We start from the raw sequence: 24,215 nt of genomic DNA on the forward strand, positions 1-24,215 counted from the left end.
ATATCTTAAACGATTGCTGACAAGCAAAACATTTTGGACTAATGAAACAAATACCAAAATAAGGTTTTTAAGTGGAATTTTCCTTTAAGCTCTTGCAGGGCATTTAAGCCCTGAACGATGCCTGACAAGCAGCGCCTTCTCCCAGGCTGTGTGCCAAGACCACAGCCAATCGGATGATCGCAACAACGCAGTTAACTTTGCTAGTACCGTGAGCGAGCTAGCTAGCTCGTAAAAATAATAAAATAATCTATGCTAGTTGTTAGCTTGCAGAGGCTGATAAATCAGGATTCTGCCTTGTAGGCTGCTTCATTGGCAAAGCTCCATGCAGGCAAATTAGCAGTCAGTGCATTATGTATATGAACAAGAGTGGGTGCAATCTATTCCTGGCAGGCTGATCAGATGCAATAGCAGCCTCAGAGTGTTATAAGTCAGGATGCTGCCTTGTAGGCTGTCTGTAAGGAGCCTTCCTTTGAAACAGCCTACAAGGCAACATCCTGTTTTATCAGCCTCTAAGGCTGCTATTGAATCTCATCAGCCTGCCAGGAATAGAGCTCAGCCCCTGGATCAGATATTAATTTGCCTATAAAGCACCTTGACAGCTAATCTGCCTGCATGGAGCTTTACCTATGAAACAGCCTACAAGGCAGCATCCTGACTTATCAGCCTCTGAGGCTGAAATTGCATCTGATCAGCCTGTTAGGAATGGAGCTCACCCACTGTAAATGTTAACGTGTCCCTTAAAATGATACACATCAGTTATGCATGATAACAACCTGCAGATAACAAGCTAGCTAGCTAATAAGACTACTTAGCTAGCTCAAAAGACTGGCCAAGTTAGCCATGTTGTTCCCTGCATGCGATTGGCTGTGGTCCTGGGGGTGGCGTGCAGCCCGAGAGACAGTGCTGCCTGTCAGATATCGTTCAGTGCTTAAATGCAGCCACAGGGCTCCTTAATGGTGGTTATCGTGCATCTGAACAAAGGAATGGATGATGTGTGGTACTTTTGATTATCTCGTGATCTCGACAAAACATTTGTTATGTAGTGATCATGAGATAAATAATTTGTGATCGACATATGGGATTTTTTTATTTTATTCAAATGTCCTCCTGTAGTAATAAGACCAAAACTAATCAAAGTAAATCAACCCATATTGGCTATGCACAACTTATCAACCCCTGACCCCCTTCCCCCCTTAAAAAAACTAAACAAACTTACTCAACCCTGTCCACATACTAAAATGCTGTATTATCAAAGTGGGGCCATTTATTTTTTTTTCAAAATAAGAAAAAATTATTAACTGCTACTTTTATAAGAAAATTAGTATTAAAGAAATGTAAGAAAAATATTGAGAGGAAATATTACAGGGACTAGGGGATACAAAGTAAAAAGCCCATAAATTGTAGGTGACAGTGGCTGAAACTCCAGCAGATTACTCAAGGCATGACCGAGCAAATAAAGTCTACGAGAAGGATGTCCTCTATACCCTGTGCTTTTACAAACAGCCACCAACACACAAGTTACACCACTGTCCAACACTGACACATTCACTTTCATACAGTCCTATCAAACACTCACACCCATCCTAAGATGCATAAGCAGAAGACATGTCTCAAAGACCTGGCCGATAATGGTAACAATAGTATGACCCTGTGGAATCCATCACAGCAACCAAGTTGATTTGTTGTACATCAATGGGACCAGTAAATTAATTGCCTTTTGCTTACATTTCATACATCATTACTAAAATACCTCAAACTACACGGTATTCACTTTAATTTCAAAACTATTTTTAAGTGACAATGTTTGGGGATCACAATACAGAAAAATAAAAGGTTTGTTTCTCGAAAGATGCACTATGCAGAAATCGCACCGCCATTTCCTGGTTGCTAAAATACTAATAGCTTGCCTAATTTCTGTTTATGTGACAAAACAATCACGCATCGTGTAGAGAATTATTGTACCATCTAAACCACTGCGAAATATAATTTTCCATAACCAAAAATAATATTTTCAGATGGTGTACAAAATTGAAAGTAAAAGACAAAAACGAAACTTAAAATCGGGAAGCATAGAAATAGTGCACATAGAACAGATCTACCGCTTCTTAGACTTGCTTACAATGACGACAATTTTGTCAGGTCGCCCAAAAAGTTACATATTTCAGCTTTAACTAATCACTACCTCACTCAAAATATCCTTGTGCTGCATACAAATGATTCAAGGCCCTGAAATAATCTAAATATGCACCCATTGCATTATGGCCCTCTTAGGGTATGTCATAAATGACAACTAGCACCAGTCAATAGAAAAATCTGTGAGAAAAAGAGTGCTTTATACAAATGAAAAGCTAAAGTATTCACATGGTTACAGTGAAATTATTAATAATGGATGTCAAACTCCATCTAGGATGCATTTCAGATGAAAAACTGGTCAACACAAAAAACATTTACAATAAATGAAACCTTTTCTTCTGTCGTGATCAAGTATTTAAATACAAACTTCCTCCTAACACAAAACTCATCATCAAAAGGAAAAAAAAACATGAAAAATGACATGGTGCATCTTGCTATTGAATAACATGCTATAGTGTTCAATATTGGCAGTTTTAACAACCTCGAACAAGCCTATTGTTATGATATACATGACTAAAGATCTCTTGTTTATTTCCATCTTAGAAAGTAAAATTAGAATTTATATTTTTAAGTGTTAAATTGAAAGTGGTATGAATCAAAGACCCTTGTGTCAAGGATGCCTCACGATCAAGAAAATGGCAAAACACGAGGGGCTGTTGGTTTCCAGTCTTGTATTTTAACATAGAAATTCACCTAATATAAATGTAATTCTGATGATTATCTGATTACTCCCTTAAGGAAGATGTTTCCATTATTATTATTTTTGAATGACCCTGAGATTTAATCGCTGTATCATTTGAGATGTGAATTCAGCACCACTGCTGTAAGCGAAATGTCCTCCATTGTGTAAATAACATGTGCAGGTTTTTACTTGGATTTAAATTTCACAATAATCAAGTCAAATTACCTAAGTGGCAAGTCAATTTGGAAAATCAAGTTATACTGGTATATCCACGCATGCACGTCACCTCAACTCACCTGCCGTGTCATTTCTTAAAAAGCCAGATTTATTTTATTTCTTTCTTGCTTTGGCTCCACTTGCGAAGCTTATCTACACTAAAATATTTTTTGTCCCAGGCACCCCTATCTGCCATGTAATTCTTAGTGTTCTTTTGGTTATGTATAAAATCTACATGCATCTCATCTTTTACAAAAATAAAATATATAGAAAATGACCGTTCAAAATGATCTGAAATTGTTTTTCTCCATAACATCTGATTAGTAATAGAAATATATTCATATATGTTAATATTTCACATATAACCACCATCTAAAATTGTATATTAAACTAGTCAAATATTTTACTTCTCACATGTTGTATTAATTTCATTAAAAAAAGATGGTTAGTAATGTATAACAAAGTTATCAGTGAGAAAATATTCCCACATGAAACCCCAGTTTCCCTTACTTTAAGGGATAGAACATTGCAGGAAAACATTAAATGCAAAACCCTTCAAGAGGAGATCTTAACAATTTCCTTCAAGATTTCTTTTGAATTCTCCTGATTGATCTGCATGACATGTCTATTTACATAGCATGTATACAACCTTGCCTCTTTTCTTTGATGAAATGATTCAACCGAACTTGGTTTAGTCTCTTATTTTGCCATTAGAGTACAGGAGCCACATGACAGGAATACTCCCAAGTGCCTTGAAACACAACCCAGTTCTGCAAAACCTTCAAACGGCCCTTAAAGCAGTGGAGGAAAACTGCTTTCAATGATATAACACTTGGTCAACCAAATAATTTGTTGGCAAATACAATTACCTTTGAATGCCCCCTGTAAAAAGCTCACAAATCACTTTTCTTCACATTGTTAGTGTAACTGCACATCAGGAAAATAAAAAAACTCCACCAAAGTGTTTTCTACCCTGCTCTTTAGCACACACTGAGCAGAGTCATGAATGCCAAGCGGTAAATGCATATCACATACCCTGTACTGTTAAATTACTGAATTACCACTGACATAACTCGTAGTTACTTTGCAGCTCCGGTCTCGTCAATGAAAAAGAAGCACGTTTCGTACCACCAAGCAGCCAAATGTTAGACTACGTTTGGTCAACATGCGGAGTCCAATGTCAAATCATATATCCTCAACTTGGTCTCATCCAATGACTTAACATCATCAGCCTTTGCTCGTGTCATCTTCTCAATATTTTAATTGAGGAAAGTCCAGAGGAGTGTGTTGGAACTTCATTCCCTCCATAGATAAAGATGGAGCAGCTTCATTTCATGTCCAAGTTGGCGGTAATAGTTCACCACCTACAATTTATATGAAAACTGTCAATTTCTTCCTGTGTGCACTGTCCATTTCACCTTCAATATCAAAGACATCAAAGAAGTGTACCATATCAATCCTAAAACTACTTTGGTATAGTAATAATATTAATTGTGATATTAACTTAGAGTTGTTAGTTGTGCTTCATCTTTTCACTCCAAATAAATTCTGTCATACCAAATAAATTCTGTCATACTTTTCTCAAATACGGCAAAGTCCCCAAAGGTTGCAACCTGTTACTAGGGGGAGGGACATGGATGGCCCGTGACATGGATGTCTGAGGTCTGGTTTCGTCAAAAGTACAAGCACAAAGGTTTAAAAACTTGCTTCGGAATTGGATCTTCAGCCAATAGGGAGATGAGGATTAGGAATGATCTTTGTTGTAGGTGTCGTTGAGTTTGTGTGTGATTACCTCCTTACCTGCAACAACAAGTAAAAAGACAAAATGTTCAAATTGTAGTTCATGATGTTCTTGATTAATCTCCAGAACAAAGCAGGGGATACAGGAAGTGAGTGAAGGTGAGAGGGAAACAAGGGTAATCATGAAGAGGATAAAGAAAGTAATGGGTAAAGAAAAGGGTGGTTTAGTTGTAGAGTGCAAAACTACTGAGAGGTTAGAACATGAAAGTAAAATTTCAGCATACCTGGCTAACACTGCAAGGTTGCTGAAAAGTTAGCTGGGTACCCAGTTGTGTGCGGAGCTCTGTGTAGTTGCAGGGCCAGAGTAGCTTTGCCCACCCGGCATTATGGGGTCAAAGTTGAAATCAATGCCCTCTCCATCCATGAGGTCACTGTTGATGATGTAGTCCACGTCACAGTCCAAGTTCTCTGTGAACATCTCAATGTCCAAGTCGGTGGGCAAGCGGTCTTGACTTGGTAGGAAGGAGCTCGGCGTTCCGAACTGGCCCATCCCTGGCAGACCTCCTCCTATATTGGAGAGGCCCCCTCCGTGGTGAGGCCCCATACCTGGCAGCTGTGCATGCTGAGCTTTGAGGGCTGAGAGCTGTGGAGAGTCTTGGGCCATGCCTGACAGGATCATGCCCAGGCCCAGTTGGGAGTGCTGCTGTTGGAGCTGGGACTGCATCCTCATGGATGCCACAGTGTTTGGCTCAAGCCCCTTTCCCAGCAACAGCTGGTTTGGCTTGGGCCGCCCTCCCACCATGGGCCCCCCCATGCCCATCATCCCCACTCCACCAGGACTGGGCATAATGGGGTCCACCTGGGTCATCATGAAATCACTGGGAGGCGGGGAGTCCGAGGTGAGCAACGCCTCCAAGCTGGAGGGAACATGGGTGCCATAGAGACCAGTCCCACGGGAGCCAGGGCTGGGCATGGGGTTAAAGAGAGAGTTACCATAGTTTAAGGGTTTGGAGTTGTTATTGTTGCCACATTGTGTGCCTGAGGACTGTCCCCCAGTCTGGTTGGGGGCCTGGGAGAGGTTGGATGGCTGTAGCTGACGGAAGGAGGGGAACCCGGAGCCCCGGGGAAGCAGTGTTGAGGCAGACGGCAGAGGGGTGGGGGGAGCCGGTGGGGCTGTGCTGGGACTAGCCCCTCCCTGTTGCTCGGTCATCAGTGTCAGGCCATCGATCAGGTCCAGCTCCTCCATTAGTGTCTCAGTAAGGGTGGGGGGCAGGTTGCCCGTGGAGTAGCCCAGTAGACCTTCCTCAGGCAGGTCATCCTCATCCTCCTGGCCGGGGCCGATGGGGGACAGCCGGCCACTCAGGGTGCTGGCATTGGAGCTGGTGCGTGGACGGAAGCTGGTCCACATGTCAGGGTCGTCTAGGCTACCACGGGATGAGGGGCTGCCGCTGTTTACCCCCCATTTGGGGAACTGCTGGGAGGAGTTGGGACTGTCTGCGCCCCCGTCGCCTTCTCCCCCAGTGATCCCGCCCAGGCCTGCTGCTGCCTTCTTGGTCTGCTTGGCTCGCATCCGGCTTTTCAGCAGTTTGCTGCTGTTGTCCATGGAGGCAGCACGGCGACGGGGGGCTTTCCCAGTCTTGCCCCCCTCTGGGTTGAGCATCCACCAAGAACTCTTGCCTGTGGACTCATTGTGAACTCTCAGGAACTTGTTGTGGAGTGATAAGTTGTGGCGAATTGAATTCTGAGTTAGAGGAAAGGGGGGACAAGAAAAGGGTTTTAAGATTGGTGCCTTGTTAAATTTTTGGAAAACATTCAACTTGGTTTGACGATAGATTTCAAGCAATTACTTCCATTATTCACAAATTAATGCAGTGTAATAATGTATGTGTTCACAGCAAATGGGCTGTATAACATGGTTCTAACAATGTGAATAACAATAACGATGAGCATGTTTTTTTTACCTTCCACCCTGCTGAGCTGTTGCTATCTCCTTTATCTTTGAAGTAAGGCACAGTTTTCACCATCCAGTCATATATCTGTGCCAAGGTTAGACGCTTCTCTGGAGAGTTCTCAATAGCCTGACTAATCAGGTCCGCGTAAGACTGGTTCCCCCATGCATTGCGCCGGGATGATCCCTTTCGGGGTGTGGCTCCACCTACTCCGGCTACGACTCCTCCCTCTGTGACCACAACTTTCTCAGGCTCGGATATGATTTGCTGTTGCTCCTGCTTATCGTCGTCGGCGGGTGGGGTTCCAGCAGAAGATTCAGGGCCGTCCGCCCCCTCCGGTTTGACAGCTGAGATGTCGGGTCTGGGGAGCGGCCATGTGCACGACCTAGGTCTGCTTTGCGGCTCAAAATCTGGGTCAATCGTGGGTACCGTTGAACCCTCCATTGTAAGGTTTTGTTTGCTACAACTATCCTAAATGTAGACAACTAAGAGATAATACTTAAAATAAATCGTCAAGATAAATAATAGTGAGACTGAAATATTGAAACAAAATGTTTTTTTTTAAATCAAAATAACAATATTGTACTTTTGTAGAGTCGCAGGTAGCCTAGTGGTGAAGAGCGTTGGGCAAGTAACTGAAGGCTTGAATCCCTGAGACGACTATGTGAATCTGTTGATGTGCCCTTGAGCAAGGCACTTAACCCTAGTTGCTCCTCTAAACCGCTCTGGATAAGTGCATCTGCTAAATGACTAATGTAAAATGTAATCTGGGGACACGTATTTGTAATAGGCACACCAATGTAGGCCTATTCTTATCTAAGAAGGGGTCTATGTTCAAAATTAGACTATATTGTCTAATGTAATTATTGTATAACCAAAGGTTCTATATAAACTTCAACTATCTACACAAAAACGCTATGTTCCATTCTCTATTAAGAGGACTAGTAGAAGAGAGAAACAATAATCTGGATACACCAGTATAGCGTTGTTAATCCTGAGATTGGAGATTAGGGGACCCAAATAATCCCTTTAATAGTAACTATCATAAACCTTCCGATTTACATAGAGCAGAGGAGGGCTGGGATGACGGTTCCTTTGTTTGTATAAAAGAACAAAGAGAACTCTGGGAGGAATGCACACCAAAACATCTGGATTGCAATCAGAGACCAATGCAATTTATGGCCCACATAACGTGTTACTCTGGGGTATATACTTAAAATATATATATACATAAACGTTTGTCTCGGTTTAGTTTTGGTAGTTTGTTGTGGAAAATGTAAATATATTCGATGTTTATGAAGGTAAAAGTAAAGTAACGTTAGCTATAAAATTATTGCTCTCACAACACTATAAATTGAACTGACTTATTTCGCGTCTTGCTTTTAGCTTTAACATAAAAGTCGCCCTCAAACACATATACTTTGCAAATAACCCACAAATGAGGATTACCACAGTGGGTCACTGTTACAAAAGAGCCGACTAGGTTTACGGTGCCTCCGTCTGCACTTGTAAACAACGTGCTGTCTCGCTCCTTCGCACGTAGAAATAACCTCCCGCTTCAATAGAATACTGGAGTTGATATAATATTCGTTTGAACATTGATATCCAAATTCAAAGCAATTTAGTAAACAACAACTTTTTGATTTCAACATACATTTAACTGTCACTGCTCCTCGTGAAACAATATTACTTAGAGTGAACACAAAAATCTGGATTCATGGAGCTTGCAATAAAATAGTCAATGTTTCAAGTAAAAAAATCTGCCATATTTGATTATCTAAGCAATGACACGTTTACTTCTGATGTCAAAACAGTAATGTTATGCTGGCTGTCGCTTCTTTGGCTACAGTATTATCTAAGTAATTTTAGTCGACTGACAAAAATAAAATGTTGAGCGCAAAACCTTACTGAACAGTTTGAGCATGGTGGTCTGTAAAACAAAATTAGAAGAAACAAATGGATCAATGGACCGTGGTTTTCTGATTCAAGTTTTCACGCTCCTCCACATTGCGGGCAAGCGCGTGTCACCATCTGCCATGTTTCTTGACACGCAGCAGCACACGATGCTCGCGCGAGCACAAACCTTAAGAATGTGCCTAAAATTGGATCAGTCCGCGTCTTGTGGCCAATTTAAAGCACGGTTCGTAATCCACGGTTTCTTGGAGTTTAGGCTCTCCCACCTCGGCTCGACTCAACACACCAAACGTAGTTTTTAAAATAGCGTGATAGCCACTTAACGTTAGCTGCTGGCTAACTCCAGTTATTTCGGAGTTTAAAATCCTTTCAAAAGTCGGAAAAAAGGCTTCAGTACCTTCCTTTTGAATTCTCCCCCTTTCAATTGTTAGTTTTGCTTGACTTGTGGCTATTCTGGATGTCCAAACACTCATTCATCGTATATCTTTTTTTGTTTAGTTTTGACTCGAGGCGAAGACTCCCTTCTGACGTCTGTTTACCACTGCCAGAAAACGTGTACTGCGCTTGCGTGGTGAGGACTGCTGGGAAATGCAGTCAGTCATGTGACTTCTTAAAGCACGAATGTAAACAACGAACGGCTGTCGAGCTAAAAGAGCTAAATCAGGATTGTGTAACATTTCCTAAAGTGTACACACACCACCTACACACCTAAACCAAAGCTGGAAGGTTACCCGACAGTGGTCAATCAGATTTCAATTGCCCAAGTAGCTCAGACTTCTAGGCTACAGATCTATTCAGCTCCAATCTAGTTTTGAAGCACATGCATCCCTCTTTCATTTGACACTCAAACTTTCACCAATAGTCCCAGTCTGTCGGTATACTGTCATAAAAAAAGTAGGTCGTAGTCAGGTTACTTTAAAATTGCCATTGTTGTACAGTGACATTCAAAAATAATGATTTATGTCCAGAAAGATCTGTGAAGATTTATTTCAGTATGATATATATTTTTTTCAAGAATATCGGTACCAACCTAGAAAAGCATAGGAATGCTCGATGTGTTCTATGCAACACGTTTCATTTGAATTTTTAAGATCGGCCTAAATCAGCATGGTACGGTGTGTTTATTTAAACAATAATCTGACGGTGTGCACAAGAACTACAATTCCCAGTGTATTTTAGAGTATAACTTTGTTTGGGGAGTGTTTGGCGAATGCAGTGCGTGATGTAAGCATAATAATAATAATATACAGTAGAGCTAGACCTATGTACAGCAAAAATATACATCTGGTCTGATTTAAACTCCTATAAGTCTTTATTTTGGAAACAATTATGTATTTATTTTACAATAGAATAGGCCGTCCTGTAAATTTGTAAGACTTTAAAATGATAAACAGTTGTTCTCTTCATTGATAATATTTTAATCACATTTTGTCAGTATGATTATTGTTTTACACTCGTTTAATTTTGGCACAATTGTTTCACTCTCTTCTGCAATTGGTCAAAGTAAACGCCGGTAAATACTTGGAGAAAGAGGTATGCGTTTCCTCTGTTTCGATTGGCTGCGGGACAAGAACCTTCGCAATTGTATCTTCTCGAGATCAGCCGCAGCTGAAGCCGAACATGTCGGATCCCACTGTTGCAGATACTCGCCGATTAAACTCTAAACCACAGGATCTCACAGATGCGTATGGCCCCCCAAGCAATTTTCTTGAAATCGACGTTTATGACCCACAAACAATTGGAGTTGGCCGGAACAGATTCACCACCTATGAAGTGCGAATGCGGGTGAGTGTTCTAGGTTTGTACTAGCTTGCAGTATTGAAATCGGGGCCGGTGATTTTGGCAGGGCCTAGTTTAGGGGACGGTAGTATGATGAGGGAACATGGGTGGGACGGTTTTTCGAGAGACTGGACTTTTTGCTGTTCAAATGCTTAGTCTTTCACTTCTTTGTCATTTGATATAATCGTTATATACAAATTCCTGATGCAGTCGTTGCTAAGATGGCTACCACCAACATCAAATAGCCAGTATGTGAAAGAACTGTGTTAGTTTGGTAGCAGTGTTTCTGCCAGATAACATAATGACTAGCATGGGCTATAGCTCTTTTATTAAACTCTGTTGATTTCTGTAGGATGTATAGGCTTTTTCTCCAACCCAGAATAAAAGCCTGCACACACTTGGAATCCAAGACCAAGATTGGAGAATACTGGGCCAGCTAACACTGTAGTTATGAGATAGGCAACCAGCCACTAGGGTGTTAAACCTTCATGGTATTAGAAAGATCTGTTTGTACATAGGCTAGTCTCTTAAATCCCAGATCTAGGACATGCTGAACAGAGACTACATGTGCTGAGGAATAGACACAAATTGCACAGTGTGTACTGGGCTCCCGAGTGGCACAGCGGTCTAAGGCACTGCATCTCAGTGCTTGAGGCGTCACTACAGACACCCTGGTTCGAATCCAGGCTGTATCACAGCCGGCCGTGATTGGGAGTCCCATAGGGCGGCGCACAATTGGCCCAGCGTCGTCCGGGTTTGGCCGGTGTAGGTCAATGGCACATGTGACTTATAATAGTCATTGTAAATAGGAATTTGTTCATAACTGACTTGCCTAGTCAAATAAAACACTTACTTACTACTACAAATCTCAACCTATTAATGCAACAATCTCTCTGCGTTTCACTACTCTAAAGATGTGGTTGCATTATAAACCATACATTATCACTAGACACAGCACCACACACCAGTGTCACCAAACTGAACAGTGGTTTTCACAGATTCAGAGACAAGATGCTGATCAAATGATTCATCAGTGAAGGGTTCTGGTGTAGGCACTGATGTCTGACCATGTCACTGGACATGTGAATGCTGTACTGGAAATGCCACTCCTGGATTTCTGTCATTTAATGTAGTGATTTAATGTACATTTTTTTTCCACATGCAGACAAATCTTCCCATCTTCAAACTTAAGGACTCTGTTGTGCGGAGAAGGTACAGTGATTTTGAGTGGCTGAAGAATGAGCTGGAGAGAGACAGTAAGGTAATTACACACTGCATAACGAATTGCTTCTATGTCGGACCAGTACAATACTAATCTAAACAGAAATGTTTAATACGTTAAAGTTTGTATGTGACTAAGTTATTGATAAGTTGTGTGCTTTCTAAAGATTGTGGTGCCCCCTCTCCCTGGGAAAGCTTTAAAAAGGCAGCTGCCCTTCCGAGGAGATGAGGGTATCTTTGAGGAGTCCTTCATTGAGGAGCGGAGGGTAGGCTTGGAGCAGTTCATCAACAGGTGTGTATCGTTTCTGTCTGTAGTATTTCTCTCTCTATGGCTGTGTCTCCATTTCAGTTCATTATCAAATTAACTCCCAGCCATCTGCCTTTGACTCCACTAATAATCAATTATGATTGCTATTTAACTGAAACCTGCTACTCTCTCCTCTATCACCAGACTTGCAGGTCATCCCCTGGCCCAGAATGAGCGCTGTCTCCACATGTTCCTTCAGGATGAGTCCATTGACCGGAACTATGTTCCTGGAAAAGTACGCAAGTAGGATGGGCATGGTTGGGGTTCCGACTGGGTGTGGTGAAGAGGCTGGTGGGATGGGCTGGCTGATCCTTAGCAGTTTCCATCTGTCTCTCCCGGCAAGGGAATAGCATTTTATTTTTACATTAAATAATATAAATACTGTGTGTATATGTATGTACAGTGCATTCGGAAAGTATTCAGACACCTTGACTTTTCCCCAAATGTAGTTACGTTACAGCCTTATTCTAAAATGGATTACATTTTTTAAAAACATCATTGATCTACACACAATACCCCATAATGACAAAGCGAAAACAGGTTTTTAGACATTTTTGCAAATGTATAAAAAAAAGACATATACCTTATTCACATAGGTGTTCAGACTCTTTGCTTTGAGATTCGAAATTGAGCTCCGGTGCATCCTCTTTCCATTGATCATCCTTGAGATGTTTCTACAACTTCATTGGTGTCCACCTGTGTTAAATTCAATTGATTGGACATGATTTGGAAAGGCACACACCTGTCTATATAAGTTGGCAGTGCATGTCAGAGCAAAAAACAAGCCATGAGGTCAAAGGAATTGTCCGTAGAGCTCTGAGACAGGATTGTGTCAAGGCACAGATCTGGGGAAGGGTACCAAAAAATGTCTGCAGCATTAAAGGTCCCCAAGAACAGTGCCCTGCATCATTTTTAAATGGAATAAGTTTGGAACCACCAAGACTCTTTGTAGAGCTGGCCGCCCAGCCAAACTGAGAAATCGGGGGAGAAGGGCCATGGTCAGGGAGGTTACCAAGAACCCGATGGTCACTGACAGAGCTCCAGATTTCCTCTGGAGAAGAACCTTCCAGAAGGACAACCATCTCTTCAGCTTTGGGACAAGTCTCAATGTCCTTGAGTGGCCCCGCCAGAGCCTGGACTTGAACCCGATCAAACCTCTGGAGAGGCCTGAAAATAGCTGTCCCCATCCAACCTGACAGATTTTGAGAGGATCCTCTGATTTTGAGAGGATCTGCAGAGAAGAATGGAAGAAACTCCCCAAATACAAGTGTGCCAAGCTTGTAGTGTCATACCCAAGAAGACTTGAGACTGTAATCGCTGCCAAAGGTGCATCAACAAAGTACTGAGTAAAGGGACTGAATACTTATGTAAATGAGATTTGTTTATTTATAATAAATTAGCCAACATTTCCAAAAAAACTATTTTTGCTTTGTCATTATGGGGTATTGTGTGTAGATTGATGAGGGGAAAAAACTATTTAATACATTTTAGAATAAGGCTATAACGTAACAAAATGTGGAAAAAGTCAAGGGGTCTGAATACTTTCCAAATGCACTGTATATGTATTTACACTACAGTTCAAAAGTTTTGGGTCACTTAGAAATGTCCTTGTTTTTGAAAGAACAGCAAAAAAAAAATGTCCCTTGAAATAACATCAAATTGGTCAGAAATATTGTGTAGACATTGTTAATGTTGTAAATGACTATTGTTGCTGGAAACGGCAGATTTTTAATGCAACATCTACATAGACGTACAGAGGCCCATTATCAGCAACCATCATTCCTGTGTTCAAATGGCATGTTTTGTTAGCTAATACAAGTTTATAATTTTAAAAGTCTAATTGATCATTAGAAAACCCTTTTGCAATTGTGTTAGCACAGCTGAAAACTGTTCTGATTTAAAGAAGAAATAAAACTGTCCTTCTTTAGACTAGTTGAGTATCTGGAGCATCAGCATTTAGTTCGATTACAGGCTCAAAATGGGCGGAAACAAGACCTTTCTTCTGAAACTCGTCAGTCTATTCTTGTTCTGAGAAATGAAGGCTGTTCCATGTGAGAAATTGCCAAGAAACTGAAGATCTCATACAACGCTGTGTACTACTCCCTTCACAGAACAGTGCAAACTGGCTCTAACCAGAATAGAAAGAGGAGTGGGGGGCCCCGGTGCACAACTGAGCAAGAGGACAAGTACATTAGTGTCTAGTTTGAGAAACAGACGCCTCACAAGTCCTCAACTGGCAGCTTCGTTAAATAGTACCCACAAAACAGCAGTCACAACGTCAACCGTGAACTGCATTGTTGGTTATGGGCTCGTAAGTAAGCATTTCACTGTAAGGTTACCTGTTGTAATCGGTACATGTGACTTATAATATTTGATTTAAAAAGGCGACTCCTGGATGCTGGCCTTCTAGGCGGGGTTGCAAAGAAAAAGAAATATCTCAGACTGGCCAATAAAAAGAAAAGATTAAGATGGACAAAAGAACATAGACACTGGACAGAGGAAGATTGGAAAAAAGTGTTATGGACAGACAAATCTAAGTTTCAGGTGTTCGGATCACAAATAAGAACATTCGTGAGACGCAGAAAAAATGAAAAGATGCTGGAGGAGTGCTTGACGTCATCTGTCAAGCATGGTGGAGGCAATGTGATGGTCTGGGGGTGCTTTGGTGGTGGTAAAGTAGGAGATTTGTACAGGGTAAAAGGGATCTTGAAGAAGGAAGGCTTCACTCCATTTTGCAATGCCATGCCATACCCTGTGGACGGCGCTTAATTGGAGCCAATTTCCTCCTACAACAGCACAATGACCCAAAGCACAGCTCCAAACTATGCAATAACTTTTTCGGGAAGAAGCAGTCAGCTGGTATTCTGTCTATAATGGAGTGGCCAGCACAGTCACCGGATCTCAACCCTGTTGAGCTGTTGTGGGAGTAGCTTGACCGTATGGTACATAAGAAGTGCCCATCAAGCCAATCCAACTTGTGGGAGGTGCTTCAGGAAGCATGAGGTGAAATCTCTTCAGATTACCTCCACAAATTGACAACTAGAATGCCAAAGGTATGCAAGGCTGTAATTGTGGCAAATTGAGAATTCTTTGACTAAAGCAAAGTTGGAAGGACACAATTATTTCAATTAAAAATAATTATTTATAACCATGTCAACGTCTTGACTATATTTCCTATTCATTTTACAACTCATTTCATGTATGTTTTTATGGAGAACAAGGACATTTCCAAGTGACCACAGACTTTTGAACGGTAGTATGTTTGTATATACACTGCTCAAAAAAATAAAGGGAACACTAAAATAACTCATCCTAGATCTGAATGAATGAAATAATCTTATTAAATACTTGTTTCTTTACATAGTTGAATGTGCTGACAACAAAATCACACAAAAATAATCAATGGAAATCCAATTTATCAACCCATGGAGGTCTGGATTTGGAGTCACACTCAAAATTAAAGTGGAAAACCACACTACATGCTGATCCAACTTTGATGTAATGTCCTTAAAACAAGTCAAAATGAGGCTCAGTAGTGTGTGTGGCCTCCATGTGCGTGTATGACCTCCCTACAACTCCTGGGCATGCTCCTGATGAGGTGGCGGATGGTCTCCTGAGGGATCTCCTCCCAGACCTTGACTAAAGCATCCGCCAACTCCTGGACAGTCTGTGGTGCAACGTGGTGTTGGTGGATGGAGCGAGACATGATGTCCCAGATGTGCTCAATTGGATTCAGGTCTGGGGAACGGGCGGGCCAGTCCATAGCATCAATGCCTTCCTCTTGCAGGAACTGCTGACACACTCCAGCCACATGAGGTCTAGCATTGTCTTGCATTAGGAGGAACGCAGGGCCAACCGCACCAGCATATGGTCTCACAAGGGGTCTGAGGATCTCATCTCGGTACCTAATGGCAGTCAGGCTACCTCTGGCGAGCACTTGGAGGGCTGTGCGGCCCCCCAAAGAAATGCCACCACACACCATGACTGACCCACCGCCAAACCGGTCATGCTGGAGGATGTTGCAGGCAGCAGAACGTTCTCCACGGCGTCTCCAGACTCTGTCACACGTGCTGTGTGAACCTGCACAGGGCGCCAGTGGCGAATTTGCCACTCTTGGTGTTCTCTGGCAAATGCCAAACGTCCTGCACGGTGTTGGGCTGTAAGCACAACCCCCACCTGTGGATGTCGGGCCCTCATACCACCCTCATGGAGTCTGTTTCTGACCGTTTGAGCAGACACATGCACATTTGTGGCCTGCTGGAGGTCATTTTGCAGGGCTCTGGCAGTGCTCCTACTGCTCCTCCTTGCACAAAGGCGGAGGTAGCGGTCCTGCTGCTGGGTTGTTGCCCTCCTACAGCCTCCTCCACGTCTCCTGATTTACCGGCCTGTCTCCTGGTAGCGCCTCCATGCTCTGGACACTACGCTGACAGACACAGCAAACCTTCTTGCCACAGCTCGCATTGATGTGCCATCCTGGATGAGCTGCACTACCTGAGCCACTTGTGTGGGTTGTAAACTCCGTCTCATGCTACCACTAGAGTGAAAGCACCGCCAGCATTCAAAAGTGACCAAAACATCAGCCAGGAAGCATAGGAACTGAGAAGTGGTTTGTGGTCACCACCTGCTGAACCACTCTTTTATTGGGGGTGTCTTGCTAATTGCCTATAATTTCCACCTGTTGTCTATTCCATTTGCACAACAGCATGTGAAATTTATTGTCAATCAGTGTTGCTTCCTAAGTGGACAGTTTGATTTCACAGAAGTGTGATTGACTTGGAGTTACATTGTGTTGTTTAAGTGTTCCCTTTATTTTTTTGAGCAGTGTATATCTATACAAAAGTATGTGGACACCTGCTTGTCGAACATCTCATTCCAAAATCATGGGCATTATTATGGAGTCGGTCCCCCCTTTGCTGCTATAACAGCCTCCACTCTTCTGGGAAGGCTTTCCACTAGATGTTGGAACATTGCTGCGGGGACTTGCTTCCATTCAGCCTCGAGCATTAGTGAGGTCGGGCACTGATGTTGGGCGATTAGGCCTGGCTCGCAGTTGGCGTTCTAATGCATCGCAAAGTTGTTTGATGGGGTTGAGGTCAGGGCTCTGTGCAGTTCTAGTCAAATTCTTCCACACTGATCTTGACAAAACATTTCTGTATGGACCTCAGTTTGTGCACGGGGGCATTGTCATGCTGATTTTATACAGCAACGGGTGTGGCTGAAATAGCCGAATCCACTAATTTGAAGGGATGTCCACATACTTTTGTGTGTGAAATATATATATATATATATATATATATAAAAATGTGTGTGTAAACGCAAGTATGACCTCGGCTTTCAAGTCTTGACTTATATCAATATTTTATAAATTTTGTGCTTACTTGAAGCATAATCGTGTGGTATGATAATTATGCATAACATACATGCACGATATTTCTTGTGAAATGTGTGTGATTTGTTTCATCAATTTTAAATGTAAAAATTAAGCAATAATGTATTAGCAGTGGGATGAAGGGTTGTTCTGAAATGTCAGAGATTACATTTTGCAGTGGTTTAAGGTACCTGAAATCACTGTTCTGTGTCACACGATTTTGTCTTACAATGTCTTTCCCCTTTTCTTAGGTGTGAATAAGGTAAGGTTGCTTTTTATTCGTACTAATACCATTGTGATAATCCCCCCCCCCATAAAACAACAAAAAACCTCAGTTTTGGTGTAGCGGGTTACCAATGATGCATCCATGCATTTACACACAAGCATCTGTCTTCGCTTCGCCTCTACTTTCTCAATCAGCACCTGTCCAATGTTCTCCTTTGTTCATTTTCTCTGAGTAAATGCAAGTGTAACTGTTGGCATGTTCTGGTTGCATGCATGGGGTAATCTTCACTATTCATCTTTAGTAGAGATAACTTAGTTACTTCCCCTTTTGACTCAAACCAGTCATGCAGGCTTTCAAGGGGGCACTAAGTGAGACCTGTAGGGCAATATTTAACATACTGTATATCATGCAGAGTTTTTCATTGTTATGCTAACCATTGTTGGGATCTCACCCATATTGTTTTTTTTAATGACAAATTACATGTAATTACATTGAAGTAGCAGTGTACATCAACTGCTCTCATCTCCAGCACCCTAAAGTCTGTGTCTGATACAGTACACTGAGACCGGTAACACAATTGCTCTATTTGTATTTTATCTTTTAATTAGGCAAGTCGGTTAAGAACAAATTCTTATTCACAATGACAACCTACCCCGGGCCAAACCCGGACGACGCTGGGACAATTGTGCGCCGCGCTATGGGACTCCCAATCATGGCCGGTTACAGCCTATGAATCACTGACTAGTTTTTCAGTCGTGATTTAAAAAAAAAAAAAGTATTGATTTGAAACGGCCAATGCGTCGTCATTAATGGGTCAAATGGAGCATACCCCTAAAATCAGATCACTTTTTATTTTTCTATGATAGATTGTTAACCCAGCCATAGCATTGGAGCCTAAAACTAACCTACACACACCGACCCTACTCATCCCCCCCCCCCCCCCCCCCCCCCCCAGTAGTTACTATGTTATAGAACATTACTGTTCAACAAGTAAAGCCTATGTCTACATGCCTTTTTTTGTTTAGACTTTTTAAAGACTTGGTCTACATAAAGTTTAGCAAGGCTATAAAGGTGACTGTAGAAACGGCAACTAATGTTCAGATGCTAATGAGGCCATGAATTACCTGTGAATTGTTTTCCTTTCTATAGCAGCCCGGGGATGAAAAATGATGGTCTACTCAGCCCAGCCCCCCCATCTCTACAACCCCTGGCTGTTTGGCTTTATCACTAGAGTTCACGTTGCCTCTTCCACAGGGGGCCTCCCCTCACATCCTCCTTAACAACTGCATCTGTGTTGGAACGCTCTGTAAATACGATGTACATATATACATATCTTATTTGTAATCTATGTCTGGGGAAGCTGTCAGGATACTTACATGCAGAGCATTTAACTTGTAGCAGATGTTTGTGGGTGGAGAAGGCCAATTCATGAAACGAGTGAGTTAGTAAGCTACCTTGTGTAAACCTTTTGAAACAAGAACATTTTCTATTTGACTTTAAGCTTAGTCAGCAAGACTAATGATTTAGTAATAGTTAACGACAAATTAGAAAATACTGCATTGTTTCAGTAACAGAAGTTTGCTTCCTAACTCATGAATTCTGCTTGGTGAAGTATAATTGGGTGTAAATTTCTCATGTGAAAATGACAACGGCTCTGAATACTTATTCCAGAGCCCACGGTTTTTCTTAGTTATAGAGATCGATCTCTAGATTTTCAAAGGGAAACCTGGCCCACCTGACTCGCCAAACGCAAAGAAAACAATTATATTACGTTCCATTGAAATACTTTTTTTATTAGTGTATATGTACTTGACAACTCATTAGTAAATCTTGATAGAGGAATGATTCCACACTAGAATTTTATTTTTGCGAAGAATTATGATTGAGTATCTGGGGAAAAATATTCATACAATCTCAATTGTCATCAAAGATTTCCATGGCGCTTGCTGCAAAAGCAGGGATGCTAACCCCGATCTTCTTGGGAAAACTCCCAACCTAGCTTCTCACCACCATGGCCACATAAGCGTTCTAAACATCTCTTCTCTACTGCAACACTACTGTAGGTTGTTTTTGTTTTAACGTGTGAAATAAAGGTTGATCGATGGCAAAAAAGAATGTCCAGCAGGATATATATTTTTACACTTGCTGATCCAGGGTCGTGTCTCAGACGGAAATGTATGCAGTGTTTAGGTGCAACTGTTCACTCTGATCTGTTGAATGTGTGGGGTGAGGCTGATTGTACAAAGATCGGCCCTCTCAATCTGATTGCCCTGCGGCCCTGACAATCACCCTTCACACCGCTGTTTATCCAACCAATCAGCGCTTGGATGCGAGAAGAAGCAAGTATTGCCTAATGTCTATACAGAATGATAGGGGCCTCTAGTGGCCAAAAGGACGTATTAGCATGGGCAGCGCCAGTGAGGGCTTCCATCATTTTAATGTAGTCAATTGGGTGGGGCTTCCAACTTCATTTGCTGATCCCTCTTGGTAACCTTGCTGGAGTCATGTCCTACCGGGTCCTCAGGAGTGATCAGCCAATCGTGAAGAAGAAAATTGACAACTTCAAAATGGAGAGGCTCAATGGAACTGCCCATGCTGTGACAGAAGACACTAACAAAGATGAGTCCATCTATCTATGGTAATGATGGACTCCCACATGATGTTTTCCTATCTTAAGGTGTTGTTCATTCATTAAACCTAACCACACAACCATAAAGAACTATCTCTAATGGAAACAGCTGTGTCTGTGTGTGTGTGTGTTGGTGACAAGACAAGTGTTCAGTATGGGCCTGAACATTACCCGGACAGCACTATAGTGGGCAAACCAAAACCAATCAGCATTAAATGTACATGCACAGCCAACTGCTCAGACAAGCTCCAGCCAAACTTTTTTTTCATGGTCCTAGTTCTTGCTGGATTTAGCGAGCAGCAATTTTTTTTCACTGATGCAGCCGGACATTTTTGGTAATCAAGCAACAAAGACAGTCCCTGCTGCCCTGTAATTGTACTGTGCCTTCCTCGGACATCCTCGGCCTCACCTCAACAAAACTAATGGCTACTCGCCAAACATTAAATTGGGGTTTTATATGTTCATGTGTATTTGCCCACCATTCAAATTCATAAAGGCTGATTGTTGCTTAATGTTGTTTTTTATAAAAACGTTATTGGCCACAGTGTAATGTTAGTTTATTAAACCATTGTGAAAATCTATCAACACTGGTTTTCTCATTTAACAAATTCTGTTATTATGGCTAATCTCAATTACCAATTTAGTGGAAATGACTTTCCCCATTTAGTAGTCTTTCAATTATCAAGACCTACCATTGGTCAAAAAGAGAAAAGGCAAGGAAGCGACCAGACTGGAGGGAAAGAGCCTAGCCCAATATGGCAGAGTTAAGATCTGATGTGATTGGTCAAAATACCAATTAGTGAAAAAAAAAATCAGAATTGGGTTTCCTGTGTAAATGCAACCTCTGACTAATTATTAAATTAATGAGACAAAGTCTAAAGACGTCTGCATACATAGGTTCGGTTTGCCCCTGGCGGAACTCAGCTAGGCAAACGTCTGTGCTTATACTCCCTAAAAACCTTAATTTGAAAAACAAGAAAAAAGCGGCAATATTATTGTTGTTTGTTCTTCTTGAGCCACCATAGCAACAACATAGCCAGAAACACTTCCTCGAAATAGTCTGAATTAATCTAAAATAAATCAAGAAATCTGTCATTCATTTTTACATTTTTGCTCAGGTCTTAGTTGAGAAATTTTACATCTACCTAAGATCTTTGGTGCAGTATTTCTTAAGTGAAATATGCATGAAAACTAGTCTCTCATTGAAGGACAACAAACACTTCATGTCCCAGTCTTATTAGGAGTAGAATTTATGACCAATCACCAATGAAGGGGTGTAGACTTCCACTACCGAACTCAACTTGCCTCAAGACAAAATGTGTGCACCAACAACGAAGACTAACATGAACAAAAATGTTGCCAAATTTTATCCGAATATATGCCAGAACTGTTTAGACTGGGACGCATATGGTAAGCTTAATGCTGCGTTCACGTGCTAGTCAGAACTAGGAAACTTATACACACGTGCCACGTTCAACAAATCAGCAAGTTAGACATGTCTGAGTTCCGAATAGCATGTGAATGTGACATGGTCCAATAACAACCTGCTAACAGCATGTGAACCGGGTCCCAAGCTACATTCATAATCGGTAGACTGTTCTGATTGGAGAATCACTGTTTGTGTCGCTGAGCAGTGACCAAGAAACTATTAGCTGTGTTCAAGAGCATCAAAATGATGTATCATGGGAAAATTGTGACTGACTGATCTATAAATAATATTGAGTAGTTATTTATGATGCAGGGTGATTTGTAGATCAGTCAGTTTTTCCTCGTTTTTAAAGTCGGCTGCAATGTTGAACGCGCCCATTAAATCCAGTTTTTAGATGCTACCTCCCCCAATCAAACATGGGTTCCATGTTGTATTCTCACTTTGCACAGACACCTGTTTATCTAGGTAATCAGCCTTGCAATGAGGGCACCATGCTGCCCCGGATGGGAAGTAGAAGAAATATGTGCGCAAATGCTAGAACAAAACATTGCCATCCATATTCGATTTTTATTTGGGGAGGGGGTAGCATCTAAAAACTGGATTTAATAGTTGCTTGTTTTCTGCTCAGCGACACAAACTGCGATTATCCAATTGAAACAGTGTACTGATTATAGATGTAGCTTCAGATGTGGTGGGACACATGCTGCAAGCAGGTACAGGCATTGTACAATGACTTATCTTGCATGCTGTAACTGGAATGTCCTTATTCATGAAAACATTTATCTAATATTGGGCTAGAAAAGAGACATACCTGGTGTAATAGCCTTCAAGATTAATACAATATTTGGAATATTACTATCTACTACTACTACAATGTAGTAGATAAAAAAGACAGATATCCCTTTTGTTAAAGATACATTCAAGTAATGTTCACCATGTTTTTTTACGGAATTGAGAGAATCTACTGCACATTATTTTCATTTATACAACGGGTGGGTCTAATCCTGAATTCTGATTGGTTAAAATCGCATTCCAGCCAGTGTCTATTCCACAAGTTACCACCGGCTAAATCTATGACATTAAAATGCCTATTTACTCTGTTCCATCTGACTGCGCCAATCCACTGTCTCATCAGCCCAGCCAGGCAATTTATAAACTTTATCTCCACTATAAAAAAGCATCTAGACATTATCTCACATTTCTTTTAAACTAACAATTTGTTTTAAACAGCGGAGATTTGTATAAACCTTGCTGTCAGTCTCTGACATTTGCAACATTGTTTCAATATTCAAATTCAATCTCCAGCTGTTCCATAGTAATGAAGACAGGTAGGCAGCTTTTCTCTGCCAGTCGCAATCATGAATCATCATCATTTTATGGATATATACAAAAAACTATCAATAGAAAACAGGTAAAACGAAACAAAGTGCAGCTAGTTTGCAGTCTTTTCAGCTTCAGTTTGAAGTGATTGTGTTAGCTGTGTTGTTGGCTAGCTCCTCTGAACAACACAACAGTGTCCGGACGATACCAGTACCAGTGAAAAGTTTGGATACACCTACTCATTCAAGGGTTTTTCTTTCTTTTTACTATTTTCTTCATTGTAGAATAATAGTGAATACATCAAAACAATGAAATAACACACATGGAATCATGTAATAACCAAAAAAGCAGCCACCCTTTGCCTTGATGACAGCTTTGCACACTCTTGTATTCTCTCATCCAGCTTCATGAGGTAGTCACCTGGAATGCATTTCAATTAGCAGGTGTGCCTTGTTAAGTTAATTTGTAGAATTTCTTTCCTTCTTAATGTGTTTGAGCCAGTCAGTAGTATTGTGACAATGTAGGGGTGGTATACAAAAGATGGTCTTTTACAAAATAGGGCTAAGTCCATATTATGGCAAGAACAGCTCAAATAAGCAATGAAAAATGACAGTCCATCATTACTTCAAGACATGAAGGTCAGTCAATCTGGAATATTTCAAGAACTTTGAAGGTTTCTTCAAGTGCAGTCGCAAAAACCATCAAGCGCTATGATGAAACTGGCTCTCATGAGGACCGCCACAGGAAAGGAAGACCCAGAGTTACCTCTGCTGCAGAGGATAAGTTCATTAGAGTTGCCAGCCTTAGAAATTGCAGCCAAATAAATGCTTCACAGAGTTAAAGTAAGACACAGCTCGACATCAACTGTTCCGAGACTGCGCGAATCCTGCAAAGAAACCACTACGAAAGGACACCAATAAGAAGACTTGCTTGGGCCAAGAAACACAAGCAATGGACATTAGACTGGTGGAAATCTGTCCTTTGGTCTGTTGAGTCCAAATTTGAGATTTTTGGTTCCAACTGCCATGTCTTTGTGAGACGCAGAGTAGGTGAACGGATTATCTCAGCATGTGTGGTTCCCACCGTGAAGCATGGAGGAGGAGGTGTGATTGTGCTTTGATGGTGGCACTGTCTGTGATTTTATTTAGAATTCAAGGCACACTTAACCAGCATGGCTACCATAGCATTCTGTAGCGATACGCCAACCCATCTGGTTTGCGCTTAGTGGGACTATCATTTGTTTTTCAACAGGACTATGACCCAAAACACACCTCCAGGCTGTGTAAGGGCTATTTGACCAAG

The 24,215-nt window shown here is 41.5% G+C and overlaps 2 protein-coding genes across 4 annotated transcripts; one reads left to right on the plus strand and one right to left on the minus strand.

The window, feature by feature from the left end:
* Positions 1–1,076: 1,076 nt before the first annotated feature.
* Positions 1,077–9,396, minus strand: foxo4 (forkhead box O4). Its single transcript, XM_029729830.1, has 3 exons — positions 6,733–9,396; positions 5,056–6,512; positions 1,077–4,831 (listed from the first exon to the last, which is right to left on the minus strand). The coding sequence occupies exons 1-2, from the start codon at positions 7,162–7,164 to the stop codon at positions 5,085–5,087; spliced, it is 1,860 nt and encodes a 619-aa protein (XP_029585690.1). The 5' UTR covers positions 7,165–9,396; the 3' UTR covers positions 1,077–4,831; positions 5,056–5,084.
* Positions 9,397–10,124: 728 nt separating this feature from the next.
* LOC115172416 (sorting nexin-12) lies at positions 10,125–20,743 on the plus strand. 3 transcript variants are annotated; one of them, XM_029729860.1, is made up of 6 exons: positions 10,130–10,419; positions 11,579–11,674; positions 11,802–11,926; positions 12,086–12,176; positions 17,561–17,571; positions 18,688–20,743. In XM_029729860.1, exons 1-5 carry the CDS (start codon positions 10,255–10,257, stop codon positions 17,564–17,566), a joined length of 483 nt encoding a protein of 160 aa, XP_029585720.1. In that variant the 5' UTR covers positions 10,130–10,254; the 3' UTR covers positions 17,567–17,571; positions 18,688–20,743. The 3 variants fall into 3 exon arrangements, with proteins under 3 accessions (XP_029585703.1, XP_029585720.1, XP_029585712.1); XM_029729852.1 differs by having other exon boundaries at positions 10,150–10,419; positions 18,685–20,743; XM_029729843.1 differs by lacking the exons at positions 17,561–17,571; positions 18,688–20,743 and having other exon boundaries at positions 10,125–10,419; positions 12,086–12,188.
* Positions 20,744–24,215: the final 3,472 nt, after the last annotated feature.

This window comes from Salmo trutta, chromosome 3 (assembly GCF_901001165.1).
Source record: "Salmo trutta chromosome 3, fSalTru1.1, whole genome shotgun sequence".
Classification (NCBI taxonomy): Eukaryota; Metazoa; Chordata; class Actinopteri; order Salmoniformes; family Salmonidae; genus Salmo; species Salmo trutta.